Consider the following 26,649-nt stretch of genomic DNA (forward strand, 5'->3'; position numbering starts at 1 on the left):
AATGGAAAACTTCTCCTGGTCCCTAAAATGACGCCAGGATATTTTTAAAAGTTTGTGCTTTTGACCGTTCGTGCCCTGAAAGGCAAGTCTTTCACATTCATATTCGGTTACATCCGCCAAGAACGATATAGAGCTGACACATTGAGTAGGCCTTACGAGTAATGAGTAGCCTAATGAGTAAATTAGTTCTACCGTACCCTACCGTAAAACCTTATAGCGGCGTGGACAAAGGGAATCACTGCTAATGTGTTGAATCTTCACCTAAATAAAGTAAGGGTTTAACAGTCAAAACGTATGTTTATCCGTGAAATTTGTTCACTATATGAAAGTGTAGACTGTATACTGTCGAATTATGCGAAAACGTGAAATTCGACATTTTAACGTTTGTACGTTTGTTTATCGTGGATTTTCTCAAAATAGCACTGGTTTCGCCTTGCAGGGTCACAAATTATCTTGAAGGTCCATCATAGATCTGTTACAAAAAAACTGTAGCTCTGAAGCGTCTTATAGAAGTTTGAAGAATCTGTAGTGGACCAGAGAAAGTAATGGTCATTCAGCTCGCCTACCTGTCCTGCTCATTCACCCCATTCAGCATTACAATGATGACCATAAAAACTGCTCTTGCACTGCAACATGAAGCACGATGACACCGGGCATCACTTTCGGAATGATTCTGTAAACAATAGAAATATTGACAGACAGCCTGCCAATCATAACTCATCGATTCTGGGCAACAGCGGTCACACTTGGAACGTTCTGTAGAACCGTCATTTTATTTTGTGTGGCGCTCATGTGGGTTTAGTTGCTGTTAACATTACTGAGTCATCGTTGGCAGAGTAGCCAGGGCCGAGACCTCTATAGAATGTCCAGCGGTCCAGCAAATCTGTAGGTCAGTTGCCCAATGCTCCAGTAGTCTGTTGTAGGTCAGTTGCCTGATGCTTCAGGAGTCTGTTGTAGGTCAGTTGCCCAATGCTTCAGGAGTCTGAAGTGTTCCTATTTCAGAGATGCGTCGAGGCATACAATGATAGCCATTGTAGTGGACGCAGGGTCTGATTGGATAGAGCGAAAAGCATTGTTCAGTCAGCCTGAGGGGACAGGAAATGTAACATAGCAGGAAATGATGGAGAGATTGTGTGAGAGAGAGAGAGAGAGAGAGAGAGAGAGAGAGAGAGAGATGGCGGATGAGGGATAAGACGACCCCCATCTCTCAGGGTCAACTAGCCAAAATTAGTTTATCCTTTCTCCCCCTCGAGGCCTTTGTGCCCGTCTGTCTGTCTCTCTCTGTATCTTTGTGCCCGTCTCTCTCTCTATCTGTATCTTTGTGCCCGTCTCTCTCTCTATCTGTATCTTTGTGCCCGTCTCTCTCTCTATCTGTATCTTTGTGCCTGTTTCTCTTTCTCTCTCTCTGTATCTTTGTGCCTGTCTCTCTCTCTCTCTATCTGTATCTTTGTGCCCGTCTGTCTCTCTATCTGTATTTTTGTGCCGATCTGTATCTTTGTGCCTGTCTGTCTCTCTACAATTCTGTCAGTCTCTGTCTCTCTGTCTGTCAGTCTGTTTGTCTCTCCCCGTAGTAAACTTTGGGCACGTGCCAAACAGCAGTGGTTATTTGAGATGACTAATATGTGTGAGCCGAAAGCTTGTGGTGCTAATGCTATCGTTTAGCCATCTGGGTTTTACACACAAGCGGATCCGGGGGTTTAACCAGCTCCACTTCACATTGTGGCCGCATTACCACCTCCAATGTGCATTAACTTCTGGTACCCAAAGGCCTTGTCGTCCATTATCACTTGCTTGTGTCTGTCAAAGTATCTAAGAATGAGGTCACTCTTCCTACATACAGTAATACAGGTGTGTGTGTGTGTGTGTGTATATAAGTATACTCTTTTGATCCTGTGAGTGAAATGTGTGTGTGTGTGTGTGTGTGTAAGAGAGAGAATTAGCATACTATAGAAACACACATTCCTAGGTAGGGTATATTTTGTAGCTGCGCTCCAGTGTTTCATTCATGTGAGCAGGTGTAGGTGTGTTGTATGCCATAGGCCTAGCATTTCTCCAGGGCTCTGATTGAGCTGTGGATGAGTAATTGAACAGTTCTAAATATAGTATAATGTGCACTGACTCCTCTTACTACCTAATGGAGGATGACTCAGAAGGTCTCGCTCTGTGTCCATGCACGTACTGTACGAGTTTGTACTATACCAGCAAGCTCAACATCCTGTTTCAGTCAGAATTGGAACTGTCTTATCACTGTGCGTGCGGCATTAACTGCTATTCATATCTCCGCTTGATGATGTTCGCCACGTTGTTTTACTGCCTAGCAGGAAGTCGTAATTATGGGCAGGGTTAAGGTCAGGGCTCTCCTGTATTTTTCTCCATTCAATTGTATTGTTTTTTATTTCTCTTTACCAGTAGAGATACAGCCTCTGCTCCTTGACATCAACAGCCAAAGAAGCCTACAAGAAAGCTGAATAGGGAACTGGCTCAAATTCAGTGCTGATGGGACACAGAGCTATTCCGTTTCCCAAGCCATTCAGACACTAGCCCCTAACTTCTGCATTACTTCTGGGGCTTTATTGTCACGTGTGTTAAAATACAGTGAAATGCTTGTGTTCTGGTTCTCTCTGCCTACACATAAAGATGCATCCTCACAAGAACCCAGGAATAATCAGGAGTTCATTTCACTGCATGTTGTACAGGTGCATCTAAAAAATCATGGATTTTTTCCCCCGTAATTTATTTCAAAAAGCGATTCATTACACACCAAGTTAAATATTTCAAGCCTCTTTTTTGTCTAGTATCTCAAAATATTTTAATAAAGAATTTATAATACAGAAATGTCGACCCGAGAAGAACTTTTAATCTCTCAGTCTGGGCAGGGCAATTGACACTCCTGACTCTTCCCCCTTCATGATAATACTGTACACAGTAGCATCTATGTAAATGATCTATATATAACATAAGTGTATATGTATGCTACATATATATTTAGTATGTATGGGTATGTATGTATGTATGGGTGGAGGTGGCCATAGGGAAGCTGTTCCTGAGACACATGCAGACAGCCTCGCAGACGGTTCCCAAACGCACACTAAACATCTAAGGTCAATATTTTCATTGCTTGTGCATCGGCACTAAAAGCTGGGGCGAAGAGCGCACCAACACAGGCGGCCGACTGCTGTTGTCTCTAGTCGAGCCTTTCAGTTGGACACATTAGTGATACAGATCTGTGATTGGCCAAAGCAGACATGCTCTCCCCACCCTCTGTGCTCACAGTGCTGCATCCACCCCTAGACCATCTATCTGTCTCCATCAACATTTCTCATCTCCCGCAGCAAGGGGTGGATGTGTTCCGCTGCAAAAAAAACACAATCGTTAGTTCTGACGAAGACCACCACAATATTAAATCTATCCACAGATCTTGTTCTGAGGAATATCTGTTTTTTTTTTATAATTGGCCGGTCTTCTTCTTTTTCAACTTCCTGGCTCTTGTTTTCTCACAAGATGCGAGAGAGAATCTTTGTGATTGCATGTATATTTCAAATGCGAGAGAGAGAATCTTTGTGATTGCATGTATATTTCAGTAACAAAGCTGTTCAAGCGATTTTAGTTCCTCCATTTATTTATTTATTTATTTATTTTGCAGCAGGGTTGGGTGACAAAGATTAAGTTCTCAATTGCAAATGATGGGGCTGTGCGAGTGCAATCAAATATTGAAAACCATCACGGCACTTCTTTTTTCCAGCAAACAGCGTCTGGTCGAGGTAGATAAGCTCTGTAACCAGGAGCGCCTCATTTGTCCAGGCTGTAACAGATACATTCTAAACACATATCTCATGGTCAGCACGACAAATCAGTGGAGAAGATACCACAAACCTGTTGCAGTCGATAAGGTTTACTTACCATATTTACACATGGAAATGAGCGATTACTCGCCAACGACCTTTGTTGAGCTTAATGTCAGGGAGCGGGTCAGATGTCTCTTTTCCCCGCACGAAGTGCCGAGCGCTTTGGCTCTGTGTTTAGCATGATTTGTGTGCTTTGTGTGTTTACAAGTTCCCAGCCAAAACGCCACTCCAGAGCTTAGCGATAGTCTTAGCCCGAGACTGAGTGAGGATAAAGCACGTACTGTAGAGCACACAGTGCTTCAGCTTGTGAAAAACTCAGGACACTTTTGAGTACTTATGCAAAGTGCTTTTGTTTGTCTGTCTGTGTGTGTGTGTGTGTGTGTGTGCGCGTGTGCGCGCGTGTGTGTGTGTGTGAGAGAGAGCATCTTAAGTGTGTAAATCTGGGGAATCATACAGATCCACAAACCCTCCTCATTTCGATACACAAGCCTAGCATTAGCAGCAGAGCTAACAGACTCCTCAACCAGAACTCCGACCCCAGTTGATGTTAAAGCAACACCAAAGAACTTTCCCTCTGTCGCACGCACGCTATTTGTTTATCCAGCACCGGCTAGGCAAATAACAATGTCCACAGACAAGGTAGAATATGTTGCATGATTTATGAAAGTACGATGTATTGCGACATCAGATTTAAGTCAAATTTGTAGTTTCTTATGTCTCATTCCATCAACTGATCTGGCAAACTTACATAGTGCGGTTATAGCCGATAGAGGGCCGCAAAGCGACTGCAGAAGTGCTGTTCACCCTGTTACAAGTTGATGAACCACTGAAACGATTTTGGAAACATTATTTTAAGGTACAAAAAACTCTTTGGTGTTGCTTTAAGAAAAAAGCTTCTAGAGGAGAGGTTTAAACACAGTCAACAGTCTCTACCCAATGTTTGATCAGAAATATGGCCAATGTGTGTGGGTGTGTATGAGCTTGTGTTTGTGTGTGAGCTCGTACGTGTGTGTGTGTGTGTGTTTGTGTGTGTGTGTGATGTGGGTGGGAGCGTGTGAGTTTGTGTGAGCTTGTGTGTGTGTGTGTGTGTGTGTGTGTGTGTGTGTGTGTGTTTGTGTGTGTGTGTGTGTATGTGGGTGGGAGCGTGTGAGTTTGTGTGAGCTTGTGTGTGTGTGTGTGTGTGTGTGTGTGTGTGAGTGTGTGTGTGTGTGAGAGCTCAAAGCCCCTCTCTCGCTGTCGCTCATCCACGAAAAGCAAGTGTCTGCCGGGACTGCGCGGCCTTCTCTCTCCATGGCAACGTCCATTTCTGCCCCGTCAAACTCCTCACGCACCCACCTGACAAGGGAGTGGACAAAACCCGACCCAGATCAGAGGCAAGGAGGGAAAACCCAGCATACGTGTTTCACTGCCTCAGACGAGTGTTTGTGTGTGTGTGTGTGTGTATGTGTGTGTGTGCATGCCCGTGTTGCCATCTGTGTACATGCATGTGTGTTTCCGTGAGTGTGTGTGTTTGCGTGTGCGTGTGCGTGTGTGTGTGTGTGTGTGTGTGTGTGTGTGTGTGTGTGTGTCTCAGCCAGGTGGAGGAGAAGTACCAGAACTGGAATTCCAGTAATTCCAGGAATGTGAGATGGTTGCTAAGGAGTAATAAAACACGGGAGATGCACATCCAGCATTCCTGACATTCCGAAGTGTCCTAGCAACCACTTGCCCCCACCACCCAACCTGTATGAGCACAGCGACCACTCCCTCTCTGCCACACACGCACGCACGCACACACACACACACACACACACACACACACATACACACACACACACACACACACACACACAGACACTCTCTCTCTCACACACACACACACACACACCTCTGTGCCCAAACCTGGCATGACAGTTTCCACTAGTTCCTGGCTGCACAACCTGCCCTATGTTTGGACCTGAGGGGCAGAGTCCGGTAAACTCCTACATCACCTAAGACTCCCAGTTTGAGCTCACTCACATTACATTTAATGGAGGTTGAGAGACAGAAAAGGGCCCTTCAGACTTCAACACAGCCCACTGCATGTGCATTTAGAGGAGGCCTGTGTGTGTGTGTGTGTGTGTGTGTGTGTGTGTGTGTGTGTGTGTAATCTGCCCTAAACTGGAACTCCCTACTCACACACACAGTGTGGGGATCAAACCCACGTCTTGGCGCCATCGGTTGGGATTGGTGTGGTAAGAACACACTAAGCAACACCATAGAGAACCAGGAACACAGCTTTGTGTGTGTGTGTGTGTGTGTGTGTGTGTGTGTGTGTGTGTGTGTGTGTATGTGTGTGTGTATTTTGGCAGTGAGGTTGCTGTGGTGTAAGGTGTAGTCTCTCCTCCTGGCAGTTCTGTGAGCTCGGTGGCTTGTGTTGAGCCCGACAGTAGTTATTTAATTGTGTGATGGAGCAGAATTAACTGGCTTATCATTAAGCTCCTTCTGATGGCTGTGTCACTTGCTGGTGCTCTTTATTCTCTTGCTCCCTCCCTCCCTCTCTCTTTCTTTTGCCTGTTCTCTATCCCTCACTCTGTCTTCCTGTCTTGCCTTCTCACTATCTCTCTCATCTGGGCACTGACATCTTTATTTATGCCGTTATTTATGTTCTGCCATGTCCTTCAGAAACGCAGTCAAAATGCTAGAGCTTCTTCTCTGGGCAGAGGAATGAGAGGAAAAAAATGATAGAAATCCACCAACCCAAATCAACTCCTGCACTCCCAGGAAGACTGTCCAAGCTTCCCGATTCCCAGCAGAGTCACTGTTCACCCAGTGTGTGTGTGTGTGTGTGTGTGTGTGTCTGTGTGTGTGTCCATCAAGCAGAATCGCTGTTCACCCAGTGTGTGTGACTGTGTGTATGTGTGTGTGTGTCCAGCAGAGTTTCTGTTCACCCAGGCGACTCCAGATCCGGGCGTTTGGTGGCAGCCAAACCACCAAACCCCCACCCCGCTGTTCACATGCTTCAGTTAGTATCGCGCTCACATACGGTTGCTAAATCAAATGCTCAATGCAACGCTTTGCCAGTGTTTGATAAGATATTATATTCACACAAAAAGATTAAAGTCATGATTAAAGTCATGTTTATCATATGGATCAGGCCACCAGAAAAAGAAAATGACTTGGAAAGTTTTGGGGTTTTAGCAAGGTCCATTGATTGATTGTTTTTCCTTGTGTGTGTGTGTGTGTGTGTGTGTGTGTGTGTGTGTGTGTGTGTTTGTGTGATGCGAGGGGATGGCAGCCCTGGGTAATCTGATTAAACACACAATAAGATTTGTTAGCGGCACAATGTAACGATTTGCCTTCTTGCAGCCAGATGCTTTGATGGTTGGTGCTCTCGTTGCTATGGCAACGACGGGTCACCGGGAGAGGAGCTGGCCAATCACAGCCCGCCCCTTTGCTTGCTGACCGATAAATGCCAAGGAGCTTGTCTCTAGGAGACCCACTGGTCCGTCTAGCCTGTGTGCAGTGTGTTGGTCAGTCCTCTATCTGGACAGCATGGAGGGAGAAGTGTGGACGGCGGAAGGCATATGAATATGCACTTTTTGTACCCCCTACTCTCTTTTCTAGGAGTGTATTATTTTTCAGACTCACTAAAACATCCCTTCCCAATAGTGTTCCTATCTGTCTGTATCTCTCTCCTACACACACACCCTCTCTTTCTGTCTCTCTCTCTGTCTCTCTTTCTCTGTATCCCTCTCTCTGTCTCTCTCTCTCTCTCTGTATCCCTCACTCTCTGTCTCTCTCTATCTCTCTCTCTGTATCCCTCTCTCTGTCTCTCTGTCTCTCTCTGTATCCCTCACTCTCTGTCTCTCTCTCTCTCCCTCTCTGTATCACTCTCTCTGTCTCTCTCCCTCTTTGTATCCCTCCCTCTCTCTCTCTCTGTATACCTCTCTCTCTCTCTGTCCATCATGCAGACAGAGTTGCATGACTTCTGCTGGCTGGGCTGCTGGCTGGGTAATCTGGTTTGTGCTCTCACCTTGTTATCTCCCTGCATGTGGTCTGACTGTCCTGTGGTGGAGCTGCTTCATGTGCTGAGGCTCCTGTTCTCCCGAGCTCAAGGTCTCATTTAGGCTCCTGTTCTCCCGAGCTCAAGGTCTCATTTAGGCTCCTGTTCTCCCGAGCTCAAGGTCTCATTTAGGCTCCTGTTCTTCTGAGCTCATGGTCTCATTTAGGCTCCTGTTCTCCTGAGCTCATGGTCTCATTTAGGCACAGCTTTTATTTCATTTTATTTTCTCCAGCCTGATGTCTTAATCAGCCCTGTGGACATTCAGACATAACAGGGTTTTACACTTTTGTGTGTGTGTGTGTGTATGTGTGTGTGTGTGTGTGTGTGTGTGTGTGTGTGTGTGTGTGTGTGTGTGTGTAGACGTAGTTTGTCTGGCTACCCCGAGCCAGTCTGCCTCTGAGAGGGAGGGGCGCAACAGAGCAGCTGGTGTGTGTGTGTGTGTGTGTGTGTGTGGGAGGGATCATTAAAACCTCATAGAAAGCCCTAGATTCATTTTCTGAGTAACTGCATCAGACTGCTACTGGTGCCTAAGATGAAACTCTATAGGATGCAGACCATATTTAGCCTGCCCTGTGTGTGTGTGTGTGTAAAAGAGTGAGAGAGAGACTGTGTGATGTGTGTGTTTTTATGTGGTATATGCATTCACTCCCATATGCTCCCACACTATGTGGTTTGTGTGTGTGTGTGTGTGTCAGTATCAGTGTGTGTGTCTGACTGAATTTACTCACACATGGTCGTAGCCTACTTCAGTGTGCGTTGTGCTCAGTTCAACTCTTACTGTGGGTTAGTGGAACAACGCATTGTCCCGCCATAGTACAAATACTAGTACAATACGAACTGCTTAGTGTAACAAAGAATGGCGTCACTATTGATACAAAAAATGACGAATGTCTGTAGCACTAAGAAGGAATAAATAACTTTGAGATTCTAGTTTGATTTCAGTTTTGCTTTGTTGAATAGGCTGTATGTAGTGTATTGAACCGAATACCCAGAGAGTGTGTGTGTGTGTGTTTGTGAGTAGTGTCAGATTGTGCATGTGTAGGTTGTGGTCTGGTGAAAATCTGCTCGAATAGTATGTCTCCGGTGTGTGTGTGTGTGTGTGTGTGTGTGTGTGTGTGTGTGTGTGTGTGTGTGTGTGTGTGTGTGTGTACACTCACTCACACATGGTCCAGGCTTGTTGTGAGAGTCTCTCATCAGTTCCCATACAAAAGCCCCTGGAGGCACTGACGCCGCCCATGCGGTGATGTCATGGAAGAAACCAGGCATGCGGCCGGAGAAGAGGTTATGGGTGGGTACAGAATCCACTGCTGGTGGTGGCTACACCAACCGTAAGAGAAGGAATAGCAAGGAGCAGGAGCTACAGGAGTATTGAGTTAGGGTAATGAGGAGCAACAGGAGGAGTTAGAGTTACAAGGAGCAGCAGGAGTACTGAGTTAGAGTAATGAGGAGCAACAGGAGGAACCATAGAAACAGGAGCAACTGGAGTAGGAGTAGGAGAAACAGGAGAACTAAGAGCAGGAGCAGCAGGAGGAGTAAGAGAAGATAGAGTTACGAGGAGCAGGAGCAGCAGGAGTAGTGTTGCACGGTGTATCGATACTAAAAAGGTATCGCGATGCCTTCACGCAAAAAACGATACGATTTCAGACGTTTTTAGAATCGATACTTTATTAAAATAATAACGTTCTGTGTCTGTGTCAACTGCTGCTCCCACTGCTCCTTGCACGCATCTAGGCAAGTGGGCGTGTCAAGCAGGCAGCTCTGAGTGAGTGAGTGCGCAGCCAACGTCAACATAGTTCTTTGCCGACAGTTCTAGGCCTTGTGGATAAAACAAAAGGTGTGCTATTTCTATACATCGCGTGAAGGCAAGCCATCAGGTACACAAAGTCATTTAAAAGCAGTAGGCTACGCATGGAACTTGGCTAAACACCTCGCAGATATATCCCAACATTTTTAAAGAGTTCAAAGAACGACAGGTTAACGAATATGCTATAGAAAACACGACTACATGGTTAGTGCCAAGTTCTTCTCTTATGTTTTAGTCTAGCCTAAGTGAAACGAGTATGGTTCTCTGGGATAAAGCGAACCTTCCTTCATCAATGAATTTTGACGAGACAGAGCTGTAATCATTTTGACGAGACATAACGAGCTGTAATCAAGGGTGCTAACGCGATGAAAGCGCAATGTTCACGCCAGAATAACATTACCATAACTTGTAAACGATCTATTTCATGTTCGGTCAGTAGCAGCCTACTACTGGTAATATTTGTCATGGCATGTAGACTGCAATTTGTTCAATAATTATTGCCCAGATGTAGGATAGGCTACCCGAAATGCGCTAATTAAAGCCCACAGCATAACACCACCAAAGCGTGTTGAGTCCTAATAATAATAGCGGCTTATTGTTACAGTACGTGGTAGCAAATCATGTTATCAAAGAAATAGACGTAATGTAGGAATGCACACAGATATATTGCAACAGGTAATGGTGTAGGCCTATCTGACGAAGACCTGAGTGGTTGGAACGTCGTACTTGTACACTGGGCACAAAGAAGACTATCCTCACATTTTCCCCTTTGCAACTGTCAAAGAAATCCCATGAACACGGGAAGGCCTAGGGTAGCCTATACTGTACATCAGATGGCCTAAAGATTAGGCCCCTCTGCATAGCATTCAGTGATTTGCATGCAGTAATTTTAACACTGACCTTGATCTAGCCTAGTTTGGCTATTTAAAGCTGCTTTATTGCCACAACACAATGTAAATGAACTATAACAAACAATAAAGGACTTAATCACACAAAGTAGGCCTACTATTTTACTGATTATAAAAAAATTATAATTATGTAGGAAGTTTAGAACCCAGAATTGACCTACACACTACAAAAGTGCGCCAAATTCAACACAAATGACTCAATACACTTGGAGGAGGTATGAGTCCTTTCTTCTCCAGATATCTTAGGATTTCGCCGTAGTATCGTTTTAGTATCGAGCATCGTGATATTTATGGCAGGTATCGTATCGAAGTCATAATTTTGGTATCGTGACAACACTAAGCAGGAGTACTAAGTTAGAGTAATGAGGAGCAGGGAAAGTTAGAGTTACAAGGAGCAGGAGCAGCAGGAGGAGAGGTAAAATCAGCAGGAGTTATAACTAGGAGCATCAGGAGGAGAAGTAAAATCAGCAGGAGTTATAACTAGGAGCATCAGGAGGAGAAGTAAAATCAGCAGGAGTTATAACTAGGAGCATCAGGAGGAGAAGTAAAATCAGCAGGAGTAATAACTAGGAGCAGTAGGAGGAGGAGTAAAATCAGCAGGAGTAATAACTAGGAGCAGTAGGAGGGAGACTGAGGTTATGGGGGTTATGGGTGCAGCATCCGCATGTGGTAGCCAACACCCACAGTAAGGGCAGCAGGAGCAGCACCAGCAGGAGTGAGGAGATAGAGGAGGAGTAAGGAGGAGAAGGAGGAGTAAGGAGGAGGAGTAGCAGGATCAGAAGGAGGAGTAGGTGCAAGATTATCAGTAGCAGGAGCACTAAAAGGAGCAGGAGGGAGAGGAGGAAGCTTCTGCGCGTCTCTAATTTGGAATGTCCCTGTTTGTCCAGTGCGTGTCCCCGCCCCGGCGAGAGGCGTTCCCTCTACCCCCCGCGCCACCCGGGCACTCCGTTGGCGTCAGACTCACCGCTGCCCTCGCCGCCGCAACTGCCGAGCGAGCGAGTGGCAGAATGTCAGGGGGCCCACCAGGGAGAAGAATGTGGGAGCCATGTGGACGTTTACATACCTAGGGGGCAACAGAGAGCAATTTGACATGGCGGAGGGACAGTGTGTTTTTTACAGAGCCTCAAATGTTCTGTGCTGATGTTCAAATCAGCAGCCCTTTCTACGTACGTTTGACAGTGAAGGGGACGCCGTGTTGACCTGAGGTCTTAGATTAACATCCTCCTCCAGGAAAACTGTTTCCTGGAGTTTTCTTGCAACAGCAACTTTAATGATATACAGATAGAGCTTTGAAGCACTTATTCTCAGCCAGGTGCACCTCACTCTTGACTGATCAAGTAGCACCTTGGCAGAGCTGCCGAGAAGGAGAGGACGGCAGAGGAGAAGGGACAAACAGAGCGGCAGGGGCAGCCACATTGGTAACTGCTCTACAGTGTAGCAGGGCTGTACTGTACAGTCCCCAGTTGTGGCCAACTAGACTCACCACGGAGCCGTAGGGGGTTCACCACATGTGACAGACCCCACCGTGTCCCCAGTGTGTGGTGGGCCCTCAGGCTTTATGCTGCTGGCAGTCGGTGTGGAGGTGTGGAGGCCAGGGAGGCCCCAGGCAGATCCTGCCCCGCTGAGGGTGCAGGAAGGCAGGCAAGGCCGAGCCAGACGGGGGGGCCTGGGTCTGGTGCTCCTGCTGGGAGAGAGAGAGACAAGAAGGAGGGAGGGAGGGAGAGATGGAGAGAGGGATGTTTCGTCTACTGTAGCAGGGCATCCTGCTGACAGCAGCACTTTCTTTTGTGTGCTTTTTGTTCCGTCTCTGCCACCTCTCCTGGCCTCGCAGCATTAACTCTGAAGGGGAGTGTGTGTGTTTGTGTGTGTGTGTCTGTGTGGGGCTACTTTTGAATACACACACACACACATACGCTACAATTAGTATTCAGAAGTACATTTTGGTCCGTGAGTCACACACACACACACACACACACACACACACACACACACACACACGCTTCATCACCTTCGCCACGGTGACCCAGATCCTTTTAAGAAACTCTGGGCCCCTGAGCTGAACTAACACCGGCAGCCATCAGCCAACCCCAGCGCCACCTGACCCAGATCCGGCCCACATATGGGGCAACACCCCAGAGTAATACCCCACCTAGGGGGCAACACCCCAGAGTAATACCCCACATACGGGGCAACACCACAGAGTAATACCCCACCTACGTGGCAACACCCCAGAGTAATACCCCACCTACAAGGGCAACACCCCCACCTACGGGGCAACACCCCAGAGTAATACCCCACGTACGGGGCAACACCCCAGAGTAATACCCCACCTACGGGTCAACACCCCAGAGTACCAACCCACCTACGGGGCAACACCCCAGAGTAATACCCCACCTACGGGTCAACACCCCAGAGTACCACCCCACCTACGGGGCAACACCCCAGAGTAATACCCCACATACGGGGCAGCCTCCCTACATACGGGGCAACCACTCCACATATGGGGCAACTACCCCAGAGTAATACCCCATGTAGTATATATTGGTCCTTCAATCTCTCTCATTTTCTCTCTCTCTCTCTCTCTTTCTCTTTCTCCTCCCATTCTCTCTCTTCCTCCCTCCCTCTCTTTTTCTCTCTCTCCTCCCATTCTCTCTCTCTCTCTCTCTCAGCTCAGAAAATAAACACAGGCAGCCATTACTGCTGGACGTGTTAGTAGTAGAGTAGAGAGGAACCACACAGCGTATACGTAGCTCCCATAAAAGTCTTTATTTGCCAGTTATGCTTCAGTGTGACGGAGAGCCCTCGGCTGGAAACGTCACTTTGAATTTTATGGGAGCTTCTGTATATCGTGTGAGGGTCATTTTTATACTCCTTCTATGTGACTATTTTTGAACCAGCACCCATTTGTTCAGGCTTTAGGATGTGGATGACTTTTCCTCTCTTTAATTCAAATTCAAATAAGCTTTATTGCCATGACTGTTAGAGTTTTTCCAAAGCAATGTGATAAACATACAGTACAACAAAATGTGAAACATAAAGCAGAAAAAAAAGCGTATATTGAAGTAGTTAAAATAAAAAAACAATTGTCCCTTTATTGGAGCCGTAGGCCTCTCTGGTCTGGTCCTGACGAGGATAAGGGGACGTACTGTACGTACTGTAGGGCATCAAAAAGAAAATGAGGGGAAAAGGGACTTTTTGTTGATTTTTTTGTATGTCTTCTTCAAGGCAAGGCAATTCAAGAATCTATCGTTTGTATACCAATATATTGCATTATGTATAAAAAAAAACAAGAGTGAAATTCTCCATCTCCATTCTTCCAGTCTCGTATTTCTCGGTCATCATGTCTTTGCTGTCTCTCTGTGTTATTTGTATCACTCTCTTTCTATGTATTCTCTCTCTCTCTCTCTCTCTTTCTCTCTGTATAGTGTCTTTGTTGTCTCCTTTCCCTGCTTACATCACTCGCTGTCTGTCCGATCTCTCTTATCCTCCCCTCATCTCTCAAGGCAAGTGAAATTCAGCAAAGCTTTAGCAATGCAACAAAGCTTTAGCAATGCATCAAAGCTTTAGCAATGCAACAAAGCTTTAGCAATGCAACAAAGCTTTAGCAATGCAACAAAGCATCACTGGTATTGCCCCAGCTTCATACCACGTACATGCATACAGTGCATACACTTCTCTCTGCCTACAGATAAATGGATGGACGCATGGATGGATAGATGACTGTATTCATGTACATTCACGTGTAAAGAGTAGTTACTATATGCTGTGTGTGTATCTGAGCTATCATAGAGGCGGCATAATCAGAAAGCCGAGAGGCGCCTTGTGAGTCTCCCGTTGTCCTCCCACGCCTCTTTCTCACACCGCCCGCCTGCCTGCCCACTCCCCCAGCCCATTACGGAGCGCTTGACCTTGTAAACGAGTGCACATTCAAGACAGAAATATCGCCCAGCTGAGGAAAAGCAACAGCACACAATGGAGCCTGTGTGGGCTTGTGTCGCTGGTGCCCGAGCCCAAATTGCCGTTGGCAGGCTAGCGGGCATCCCTGGGGGAACGGCTGGTCAAGGCCTGGTGTCTCTGCAACCGTGCAGTGTCGCCCCCGATGCGCATGGCAGAGCCAGAATGGCATGTAACACACACACACACACACACACACACACACACACATACTGTACACACGCATACAGAACAGCATGCACATACAAACAGTAATAAAGCACTGCATCTACGCACACACACACACACACACACACACACACACACACACACACACACACACACATACACAGACAGACAGACAGACAGATCTCTGGTGTGGCCTGTCGCTCCAAAAGCTGTCACCAGTCTGTGATGTTCCCCAGGAGAGTGGACAGTGCCAGGCCAGTCAGAGCCCAGTGGGCAGCATTTGGACACTTCCATACCGACACCTAATCCTCCAAGAGGCCTCTCTCTCGCTCTCTCTCTCGCTCTATCTCAATCTCTCTCTGTCACACACACGCACACACACACGCACACTCTATATCTCTCCCCTTCTCTTCCTATCTCTCTCTATAGGGCGTTTTCTATACTCACTTATGGCCATGCCGATCAGAGGTCTGTCTCTGTCTCTTTCTCTGTCTCTCTAGCTCTGTCTCTCTATCCCCGTGTGTGTGTGTGAGTGTGTGTGTGGGAGGAATAGCATATAGTCAGCTTTGGTGTCTCAGAATATGGTCCTCTACGGATGCTTCCCATTGTGAATATGCTAACTACATTGAGTTGCCCTGCTCGGCATTTTTAATCAACAGTGTTTGTTGTGCCAGTGATAGCAATCCTGATTGACACTGACATTTCGCAGGATTATCTAAATGTATATGGATAGTTTCCACCACTCTTATTCTAATTCAATATCCCACCCACTCACTCTTCCTCTCTCTCTCCCTCTCTCTCTCTCCCCCTCTCTTTCTCTCCCTCTCTGTTTCTCTCTCCCCCTCTCTCTCTCATTGCTTACATCTGCACAGTGTGATTTTATTGTAAACAGAGTAATTGCATCATGAGATATCCTACAACATATCGCGGGGGTGCAGTATAATTTGCTTTTGTTGGGGACTGCGGACGTATGCTAATGTTTCACAAAGGAACAATAGAACAAAGCCTTATCTCTCTTAAACGCAGGGACTTCAAAGCTTTGTCTTAGACATGTGTGATGTATCATCTGAAACACTAAGGCACAAGAGGATATACTCATGTAAGTAGCTGGATGGATGGTTCACTAGAGTGTTCAATCTCTCTCTCTCTCTCTCTCTCTCTCTCTCTCTTTCTTTCAGTGTAAGATAGAAAGGTATTGTTTCTGTCCTGCCTTTTGGCCGAAGGACGTAAGCCTTGGGGATATTGTAGTGTAAATATAATTTTGCTGATATTGAATGCGTTTTATTGGTGTAAAAATGGCTTGATCTCTCTCCCTCTTTTTCTCTCTCCCTCTTTCCCTCCCTCTTTTTCTCTCTCTCCTTCTCTCTCCCTCCTTTTCTCTGACATCATTTTTGAGAAAAAGGAGACAAAGTAGCAGTACCTTATCCGTGTTAGCCTTTGGGATATCACATTTCTTATATGTTGCGAATAGCATGATGTGATGTGTTTTTTTATGATGTTTAATCTCTCTCTCTCTCTCTCTCTCTCTCCCCTGTAGCTAATGGCAACGATAGCAGAACGTTTAAAGGCATCCGATCCCCCTGTGGTCCCTCCCGCGTGCTCCACGTCCGTAAAGTCCCAATCGAGGTGTCCGAGGCAGAGGTCATCTCGCTAGGAGTCCCCTTCGGCAAAGTCACTAACCTGTTGATGCTCAAAGGCAAAAACCAAGTAGGTTGCCCCCCCCCCCCCCCCTCTTGCATTCATATACAGCCACTGAGGCACAGCTTTGGATGCTGATTTCAACTAATGAATGAATGAATGAATGAATGAATGAATGTTAATAGGGTTTAATAGCTGTGGCGAAAATGACTGCAGCATCGATGCCACATTCAGGTCCAAGTGGCCGCGGGGACCCAGGTTTGAATCTCACCCGTGGTCATTTGCTGTTCCCATCCTATCGCTCTCTCCCACTTCCTGTCCCTCGTCGCTGTCTTATCTGAATAAAGGCAAAAAGCAAAAATGGGATTAGCACAAATAATGAGGTTTCATTTCCAGATGCCCTGAAGCATAGATTTCACTGAGTGATGCGTACAGTTTGACTGCTCTGGGGACCATGGTTACACAGAAAAAATAACACTGTCGCTTTTTTGCTTTTTCTGTTAAAATTAAAGCTAGTTCATTTTCAGTACTTCATAAAATAGGCTTATCATTAGATAAAACCTGTACAAAGACTGCTCGTGAAAGCGCACGTCTATTCTGCGCCTAAATACTTCCGCCTCATAAAAGCAGGTGTTAATCCAAATTGCAGTTCAATGCGTCAATAAGAGATAACAGAATCGCTGTTTAGAGCACCAGTTTTGTAAGTATTTGTACTATCAAAAGCAACCTTAACTTTCGTTGGCCTTTCGAATGTCTCACTTTCACTTTTACGTCAGTCACTTAAACTTTCCTACTTGCTAGATTTGACCAATTTCCATAGCCTACAGTACGTGCACAAGTAGTTTGAGTAGAACAACTGATTTTCATTATTATCTCTCTGCTTGTTGACATCTTATCATGTATGGTAAACGTTTGATTCTTTTTAATGTTGTCATCATTCAACTGCGCTTGTATGTAGGCTCTGCCGTTCAGTTGTGGACGTTAGTAAATTTTGATTTTAATAAATACGACGGAAACTTGGGTCTGACAGCGTTCGCAATCTGCGGTTGGTCCATGGCGCTGATAACGCTACGTTCGCAAATGTACGTACATCTGGCCCAGAGTGTCTGTGTGTGTGTTGGGGTGTGTGTGTGTGTTTGTGGGTGGGTGGGTGGGTGGGTTGTTTTGCTTTAGTCAGCGTACGCTTCGTTAGCGACGCCCGAGAGAAGATGGCGCAGGAGTGTGCATCTCAGTTCTCTCAGGCACATCAAGGTCCCCGTAATAACCCCCCGCCACCCGTCCTGCCCTCCCTGTAGGACGCAACGCCGGTGGACGACCACAGCAGGGTTGTCCCACTCGAGTGCCCTTTCAAATTGAAATGGTCGGAGGAGAGAAGGAAGAAAGGGAAAAAAGAGAAGCGAGTGAAGACAGGAAGAGAGGAAGAAGGGAAGACAGGAAGAGAGGAAGAGAGTAAAGACAGGAAGAGAGTGAAGACAGGATTAGAGGAAGAAGGGAAGAGAGGGAAAAAGGAAGAGAGTGAAGACAGGAAGAGAGGAAGAGAGTGAAGACAGGAAGAGAAGAAGAAGGGAAGAGAGGAAGGACAGAAGAAAGGAAGTAGGGAAGAAGGAAAGAGAAGAAGGAGGGGAAAGGGAAGAGAGTGAAGACAGGAAAAGAGGAAAGAGGGAACAGAAGAAGGACAAAAGAAAGGAAGTAGGGAAGAAGGGAAGGGCGCTCGTAGACAAGGAGTAAATAGACACCAAATTTCAAGATGCCTGAAGCATAAATTTCACTGCGCGATGAGCACGATTTGATTGGCCATCAGAGCGGAAAGAAGACGGGCTTTTTTCCCCCGTCGGTTCGTTCGTTTGTTTTGTTTTGGATTTTCCCCCCTGTAACGCTCACGTCAATCATTCTGTCTCACCTTGCATGGCGGAGTTTGGAATAATAATATCCCCCATCCCCAGATCTTCAGATCTCCCCCATGCAGGGTTCAGAAGCAGCCAGTTTATTCATCTTGAAATGAGTCTGGCATTTACTGCCTCAATGCAAAAAAAAAAAAAAAAAAAGTTCAGCGCTTTTTCCCTTTTGAGTAGCTTTAGATTTCTAATCAGTGCAGCCTTTAAAGGAGAAGCTTCAGTGGACGCCAGGGAGAACCTCATTTTCTGAAGTGTCCAGTTCATGCTCTTCCAGAAGTCCTGTGTCAATTAACTGCGAATTGAAGCTTCTGCTGTAGCATTACTTACATAGTAAAGGGCTTAATGAACTAAGATCATGGCTTCTTTCCCCACCAAGCGCGCACACACACAACACTGGACTCTTGTTTAAACTGACCGCCACCAGCATCTTTACTAACCTGCATCCTCCTCCATTTTCTCCGGGTCTTTTCCACCCCTGCCTTGTCCGTCTAGGCTTTCATAGAAATGGCTTCCGAGGAGGCGGCCATCACCATGGTCAACTACTACACTGCCGCCACACCCCATGTCCGCAACCAGCCTGTCTACATCCAGTACTCTAACCACCGTGAGCTTAAGACTGACAACCTCCCCAACCAAGGGGTGAGTCCTGCTCTGGTCATTTACACACACAGGAAATGTATCAAGAAAGTTATTTATGTTTTATTGTCTATTAATGTTATTGCCGTGTTTCTTTGTGTTATACAGTATGTGTTGTTATAGCCTTCAGTAAGTCTTCAGTAAAGCGTCCACGCAATATGCAGACTTTGTAGTTACACAGACAGCATGAGAGCTGATCTATTGATCTGAGATCTATTGACAGCGTAATGTTGGCAAAATACGAGTGTACAGAAAATATTTTAGAGAGAAAGTTTATGCACAGGAACATGGGGTTAGGTGGACTCACTTACTTAATTTTAATTTAATTTATCTATTGTAAGAGGAATACCTCTTGAGATATGGTGTCTCATTTTCGAGAGGGTCCTCGGTAGGACTGGACAATGCAAAAGACAAGACATTGCAGTACAACATACACATTCACTCACATACAAGCTCCCTCTACCCCCCCCCCCCCCCCCCCCCACACACACACACACACACACACACATACACACAGTTGCCATTAGTTTTAAAAATGATCATAACAGAGAATGTATGAGTAGTGATTAAAAACAAAGGGAAAGGAAAATATCAGAAAATAGTGAGAAATCAAACAAACCAAAAATATTTCCACAAAAAGCAATCAAGCATTAGGGAAAGCATTTACAACAATTTCTTGTTTGCAAGTAAGTGAACTTAAATGAACATAAATCCTTAGTATGCTTAGCACCTTAGCACCTTAGGTCCTTTGCAACAAGAGTGGAAGTGCAACTACAGGATCGTCAGGACAGGATAGGAAAAGACATGAGCAGTGTGTCTTTGTGAAGGGTAATGATTCGACAACATTGTGAAATAGGAATGGGTTTGTAAGGGTGTGGTTTCCAGAGTGAGTCTCACATCTAGCATTTCCTGGTTTGTGGTGTCACCTTGCAGCAGAGCAAGATCTTAGCCGTCAGGCGAAACTCTCAAGCATGTGAAGCATTCTTAGTAGCCCCCTCTGCTAGCGCGAGTAGGAAATTGAATGAATTGAATGTCAGTTTCCTGAAAACATGAGACCTTGAGCTTCAGTCACCTTAGGTGCAAGATTACACAATGGCACATTCTTCCCCTTCTGTGTCGAGACGCTTGTTCCGCTCAAGGCCGTCTTTTATCCTTGGGAACGGAGGAAAGTACTCTTTAAATCTCCACAAGTCAGAAGGCTGATGTCTCTCTTACCCTGTCAGTCTCTCTTAATCTTTTTATCTGTCATTCTCCCTCTCTCTCTTTCTTTCATTTTCTCTCTCGCTCTCTCTCTCTGTCTCGCTCTCTCCCACCCTCTTGCTCTCTTTCTCTCTCCCTTCCTCTCTCCCTCCCTCTCTCTCTTTCTCTCTCCCTCTCTCTCTCTCTCCCTTCCTCTCTCCCTCCCTCTCTCTTTCTCTCTCCCTTCCTCTCTCCCTCCCTCTTGCTCTCTTTCTCTCTCGCTCTCTCTCTCTCTCCCTTCCTCTCTCCCTCCCTCTCTCTCTTTCTCTCTCCCTCTCTCTCTCTCTCTCTCTCATGTCCTCACCTACCCGCAGCGTGCACAGGCAGCCCTGCAGGCCGTCAACGCAATGCATTCTGGGAACATGGGCCTGTCGGGCTCGGCGTCGTCCAGCGATGGAACCCTGATGCCTGGTCAGAGCCCCGTGCTCCGCATCATCGTGGAGAACCTGTTCTACCCAGTCTCCCTGGAGGTGCTACATCAGGTCAGAAACCCCCTACACACACACACACACACACACACACACACACACACACACACATACACACACACACACACACCCCAACCCACCCATCTTCCCAGTCTTTAAAGGCCTATTGTATGTAAGGTCAAGTAAAGCCAAGTGACTGGTGTTTAGCAGATGCTTTTATTCAAAGCAACATTGACTCTCACCGAGGGGGTTCAGAATTCCAACCGGGGGGGGTTACGGCTGCTCCACTACATGTAGAAAACAAGAAAAAGAAAGTCTCATTAAAATCAACCAGAGGGAAAGCCATGTCATATCCTTGTCATACAGCCTCATCAAAGTGATCTCCTCAGACTGGGAGAGCTTCTGGGAACACTACACACACACACACACACACACACACTGACACACACACACACACACACACACACACACCCAAAGTCATGTCTGATTAGATGAGACTGAGCTCAGTGCTAGCACAAGCAGCCCTTGGAGAGCACTCCTCTGCCAATGTTAACGACTAACGCTAAGCTAAGACATCCTCGTTAAAATGTGGAAATGATCAGAGCTGGGGGTTGGTTGGTTGGATGCTTTTAAGAAAGAGCCAGGGCTTCACACATTAGAAACAGAGCAGTGCTCAGCCTGGCATAAGGCTGTGATCAATATGCACAAATATTATTAACATTAAACAAGATCTCATCTGGCGGTTGTACATTTGGTTAGTGCTTTTGTGACTTTTTGAAGTACCCAGAGCTGTTAAATTACTTGAAAAAAATAATGCTAATGTCTTTCGCCTTTTTCTTCCTTCATAGATCTTCTCAAAGTTTGGCACAGTCCTGAAGATCATCACTTTCACCAAGAATAACCAGTTCCAGGCCTTGCTACAATATGCAGACCCATTGAATGCACACCATGCCAAAGTGGTGCGTAAACAAATCCCTTTCGTTAGTCCACAGATGATCCACAGATTCATGTTCCATTTAGTCTGCAATACATCACGTCTGAAATGCAGCTTTTAGTGAAATGAATTCTCTGTAGGGCTTTGCTTTCACTCAAGGGAAGTGAGTGATGTATCTGGCTTCTTCACACATACAGCGCTCTTCCAATTGTTCAGTGTGTGTATCATGTTAGGGTTAGTTTGGAGGCTTCAGACTTAAGCCTTCATACACATCCACATCTCCATCCACATCTCCATCCACATCCACAACCACATCCACATCTCCAACCACTTCCACAACCACATCCACATCTCCATCCACATCCACATCCACATCCACATCCACATCTCCATCCACATCCACATCTCCATCCACATCCACATCCACATCCACAACACTCATTACCGTACATTCCCTCATACCTCTATCTCTCTCTCTTTCTCTCTCTCCCTCTCTCGCTCTCATTCTTTCACTTTCACTCTGTCTCCCTCTTTTTCTTTCACTCTCTCTCTCTCTCTCTCTCTCCCTCTCTTTCTCTCTCTTTCTCTCTCCCTCTCTCTCTCTCTCTCTCATTCTTTTTCACTCTTTCACTGTCTCTTTCTGCTTCTCCCTCTCTCTCACTCTGCCTGTCAGACTTAACAGTCTGGCAGCCATTTGTGCAGTCACACCACCTCCCAGTAGACACACACACACACATGCACGCGCGCGCACACAGACACACACACATTACACACACACACACACTCAGATAAACACTCCAACTCACATCGGTTCAGCACACATCAACACCCCCACCCATCTGAAAATCAGCTGTCGCCACGGCATACACAAATCAGCACACACACACACACACACACACGCACACACACACACACACACACACACACACACACACACACACACCCCTCCCCTGTGATTCATATGTGGCTGGTGCTGAGGATACCTAATGAACATCAGTGGCACAGGCAGGGAGGAGACGCAGGGAGGAGGAGGAGGAAGAGGAGGAGGGGGAGGAGGAGGAGAGAAAAAGGGAGCTGAGCGCGGGGAAGAATGGCGGGTAATTACTCCTGCGGTGGCCGGGTGTTATCTATTGTGCCGCTGCCACGTTGCATCGTCTCGGCTGCACAAAGAGCCTGTTTGTGAGGGTACCAGGTGACAGGAGGGGTATGGGGGTAGGAGGGGTGTGTGTGTGTTTGGGGGGGGGGGCTTAGTCAGTCAGTCAGTGAGTCCAAAGCCCCAGGCCCTCATCTCAATCTCCAGAGGACAAATTCTCAGAAGATGACAACATGTGGCCCTCCCACTGGCTCCTCCAGAAGAATAAAGCACATTTATTACAGCATGTGGGAACAGGGGACACAGCCAGGCGGGGGTGGGGGTGACGGAGGAGTCGGTGTGTTGTGTTGTGACACAGCGCTGGAATACAGGTTGTGGACATAGCATAGAGTCATGTCCTTGGCCGAGAGATGCCCCCCCGACAAACACACACATTCACTCTGCCCCCCCACACTTTACTCTGGTCTTTCAGAGGTCATCAGGTATACCTCATAAGTGACTAAAGATTTAAACTGTTTATATGGCTTATTCTACCCATATCTTGTAACAGCAGGCAACAATAAAAAATATATAATGTGGAATTGAACATTATACTGCATGTATAAAACCAGAGGACTCTCATCATCCTCCATGTATGATCCCCCAATCCCTCATGGAGGAGGAGAGGAGGAGGACTCCTCCTGAGGGCTGAGAATTCCCCCCCAATAGCAACATGCAAAAATATAAAAAATATAATGTGTCATAATAAAATATGATACTGTTGATATATGATAAAACAATATACTAAAATATGACACTGTATAAAAACACCCAACATCCTAAATGATGTATGATGTGACTCCACACACCCATCCCTCCCCTTTGCAAGCCGTGAGAATTCCCTTCCCTGTGATGGATGCATGTGACTCGGCCCTTACTTTAACTGCCCCCCTGGGGTGGAACTCGGTGGGGGGTGGGGGGGGGGTCATCTACCCCCCTGGTCTCCCCCAGGTCCTCTCCATCCTCGTCCTGAGCATCTGCAGTGAGACTCTGAGGCTCAGCTCTCTCTGCGGAGAATGATCGATGTGTCCAAGGTCGGGCTGAGAATCCGAAAAATAGCCCTTAATAACCGGGTGATGTTGTGTTCCTCTAAGCCAAGCAGGCCGATGTTGAAGTCGGGCAGAAATTGAGAAACTGTGAAAACACTGTGATGCCTTTCGTTCTCCATACTGTTTATTATTTATTATTGTTGCTACAATCATGTGCTTCATTGTTGAATACATTTTAGATTGGAGTAATGGCTTTTGGTTCATCACGCCAGTGCGGTCATTTCAAAATATAGTATATGCATATAGTGCGTGCATGCGTTCATGCAAAGGTTCCCACTTCTAAACGTCACTATGTTGTGACGTCAAAACATTCTCCTAGGAGCTCTCCCAAAGCCCCAACTTCAAACTGGGAAGTTCCCAGTTCAGGTGTGACTTTACACCCCCTAAACTCTAGTTGCTCATGAACGCACCAATAGACATAAGAATGCTAGGCTGGCAGCACCCTGTGACATCGCCCATTCTCTAACGTCATAGTCATGTGCTGTCCAGTGTTCTACAGTCTCTGGTTTGGTGCTTTGCCCCTGAATGCTCTGATGGTCAAGGGAAGCGGTGGCTCTGCATTTACGAACTTCCACCAGGTTAACTGGATCCACAGCTCAGCACGGGCACAGGACTTAATTTACGGGTGGCGTGTCTCTCCACTAAACTAAACAAGCCGGTGTTAACCTAGTGCTGAGGCAGAGAGAAAAATCCTGAGTTGTTTGACCATCGGACACGGTCCGCTGACTTGAGATAAAGTAGTGATGGACGAGACACAGATCTGCTGTGTGTATGGGGCTTACTGCGGTCACTACTGCGGTCACTTTTCGGCCACAGCGCAGTGCTCCGAAGGCATCATCTCATGGAGTGCTGCTTGGGATCGATGTAGAGCTGCACACGGCTGTTTGTCCCCATGATGACCGATCAGTTCCTCTTCGTCGCCTTTACTGAGGAGAGGGTGGAGAATGAGAATAGGACTTATCTGCACACACACACACACACACACACACACACACACACACACACACACACACACACACACACACACACACACACACATACACACACACACACACACACACACACACATACATACACACACACACACACACACACACACATACACACACACACACACACACACACACACACACACACACACACACACACCTTCCTCCCCTCCCTGATATTTATTGGAGCGAGGCTTGCTCATCGTCTTCCCCGCTTTAAGCTATTGATTGGACAACCGTTGACCAGGAATGATAGAGTAGGGGGGTGGATGCCTGTCTGTGTTAAAGCTGGCTGTCATGAAGTAGACCGGATGCGATCGATCCACAGGTGTGTGTGTGTGTGTGTGTGTGTGTGTGTGTGTGTGTGTGTGTGTGAGAGAGAGAGAGAGAAAAAGAGACAGTGTGTCTGTGTGTGTCTGTGTTTGTGTGTGTTTGTGTGTTTGTGTGTGTGTGTGTGTGTGTGTGTGTGTGTGTGTGTGTGTGTGTGTGTGAGAGAGAGAGAGAGAGAAAAAGAGACAGTGTGTCTGTGTGTGTCTGTCTGTTTGTGTGTGTGTGTGTGTGTGTGTGTGTGTGTGTGTGTGTGTGAGTGTGTGTGTGCTGGCCCAACACTCGCACACTATCTCTCAGGTTGGCTGGACACTTGCCAGGTGTCCCGCAGGCCAGTGTGGATGCGCACAGAAACAGAGTACTAATGTCCAGTGCGGGCTGAAGGGAAGTGGATGCATTCATATGGGTATTGATGTGGACACAAGAGCCAAGTGGGCCAAACTGTGTAATGCTCATTGAACCTGTGCTCATTTCACTGTCCGAGCTGCTGGCTCTATACTGTAGCTAAGCAAGTATAGCCCGCTGCTAGCGAGGTTTAGGGCGCCAGCATACTGGGGAAATCACTGGGACGCGTTCTCCTTGCTGTTGATGACTGTTGCTAAAATGACAAGCTTAATTGTTTAATACGTTTTAGGTTGTGGATTTTGGCCCATTAGTAATCAGTCACCTCAGTCATCAGTTGTAATTAGACAAGTTTGTCAACAAATGAAGCAAACAAAGAGGCACTTGTATCCCTCACATCCGGACCAGTCCCAGCCCAGTGCGAACGGTCTACTGCGGTCACTATTGTCCTGGATCTCCTCCCCCATACATACAGGACACTTGATCGCTTTCACAATGTGCTCTGGCTCCTTTTTTTTAATTAATTAGTAATTACTGAAGCAATTACTAAAAATGATACGACTCATTCTATTTACATAGCGCCTTGCACAATCACAAGGTTGATTATATTTACAAATGTATAAAAATATACATTTTATGTGAAAATACTGTAAGTAGATTAGTAAATAAGGATAAAGTCTCAGTCGCTGTGCATATGTGTGTGTCTTCCCCTCAGACTTTGGATGGGCAGAACATCTACAACGCCTGCTGCACTCTGCGCGTGGAGTTCTCCAAGCTGGCCAGTCTGAACGTGAAGTACAACAACGACAAGAGCCGCGACTTCACTCGCCTCGACCTGCCTTCTGGGGACGGACAGCCCGCGCTGGACCCTGGCATGACTGCTGCTTTCGGTGAGACCGGGGAGTGTGTGTGTGTGTGTGTGTGTGTGTGTGTGTGTGAGCAAGAGAGAGAGAGAGAAATGCCACTCATCAAAAATCAGTATCCAGGGAATATAGATAGGATTTTAAAGCTTTTAAAATACGTTTTGTATCATTAAAATGTTTTAATTGTAATTAAAGACACTAGGGCTGCTCACAGGGCCCCTCTGTCTGTAATAATATTCACAAAGCTTTTTTAATCAGTGCAGCCAATTAGCACCCTGCCCCACCTGTCGCTCCGCCTGTTAGTCAGATGACTATCGGAGCCTGTAGCGGACCCTGAGGGCGTAAACCACCAAGCTCAGTCCACCGCACGCGCTCAGTCAGAGACGAAACCACCAGAAGGATCTGAAACAAATTGGCTGTGTGAGATCATCAACAGTCATCAGTTCTGGGTGGACCTCGGCTCTCTTCTCTCTT

At 46.5% G+C, this 26,649-nt stretch overlaps 1 protein-coding gene across 4 annotated transcripts in view; it reads left to right on the plus strand.

The window, feature by feature from the left end:
• ptbp3 (polypyrimidine tract binding protein 3) overlaps nucleotides 1-26,649 on the plus strand; it is a 78,895-nt gene that overhangs the window by 31,764 nt on the left and 20,482 nt on the right. For 2 of the 4 annotated variants that reach the window (XM_076283886.1, XM_076283889.1), the window contains exons 3-7: nucleotides 16,241-16,410; nucleotides 18,729-18,875; nucleotides 20,426-20,593; nucleotides 21,388-21,498; nucleotides 26,028-26,201. In XM_076283886.1, coding sequence (XP_076140001.1) covers nucleotides 16,241-16,410; nucleotides 18,729-18,875; nucleotides 20,426-20,593; nucleotides 21,388-21,498; nucleotides 26,028-26,201 — 770 coding nt within the window. Of the gene's footprint in view, nucleotides 1-16,240; nucleotides 16,411-18,728; nucleotides 18,876-20,425; nucleotides 20,594-21,387; nucleotides 21,499-26,027; nucleotides 26,203-26,649 lie in introns of all 4 variants that reach the window. The other 2 variants (XM_076283888.1, XM_076283890.1) reach the window with 1 other exon arrangement.

This window comes from Alosa pseudoharengus, unplaced genomic scaffold (genome assembly GCF_046254945.1).
Source record: "Alosa pseudoharengus isolate Yale_2024_CS ecotype anadromous, Long Island Sound unplaced genomic scaffold, YU_APseudo_1.1 YU_APseudo_1.1_scf_14, whole genome shotgun sequence".
Classification (NCBI taxonomy): domain Eukaryota; kingdom Metazoa; phylum Chordata; class Actinopteri; order Clupeiformes; family Clupeidae; genus Alosa; species Alosa pseudoharengus.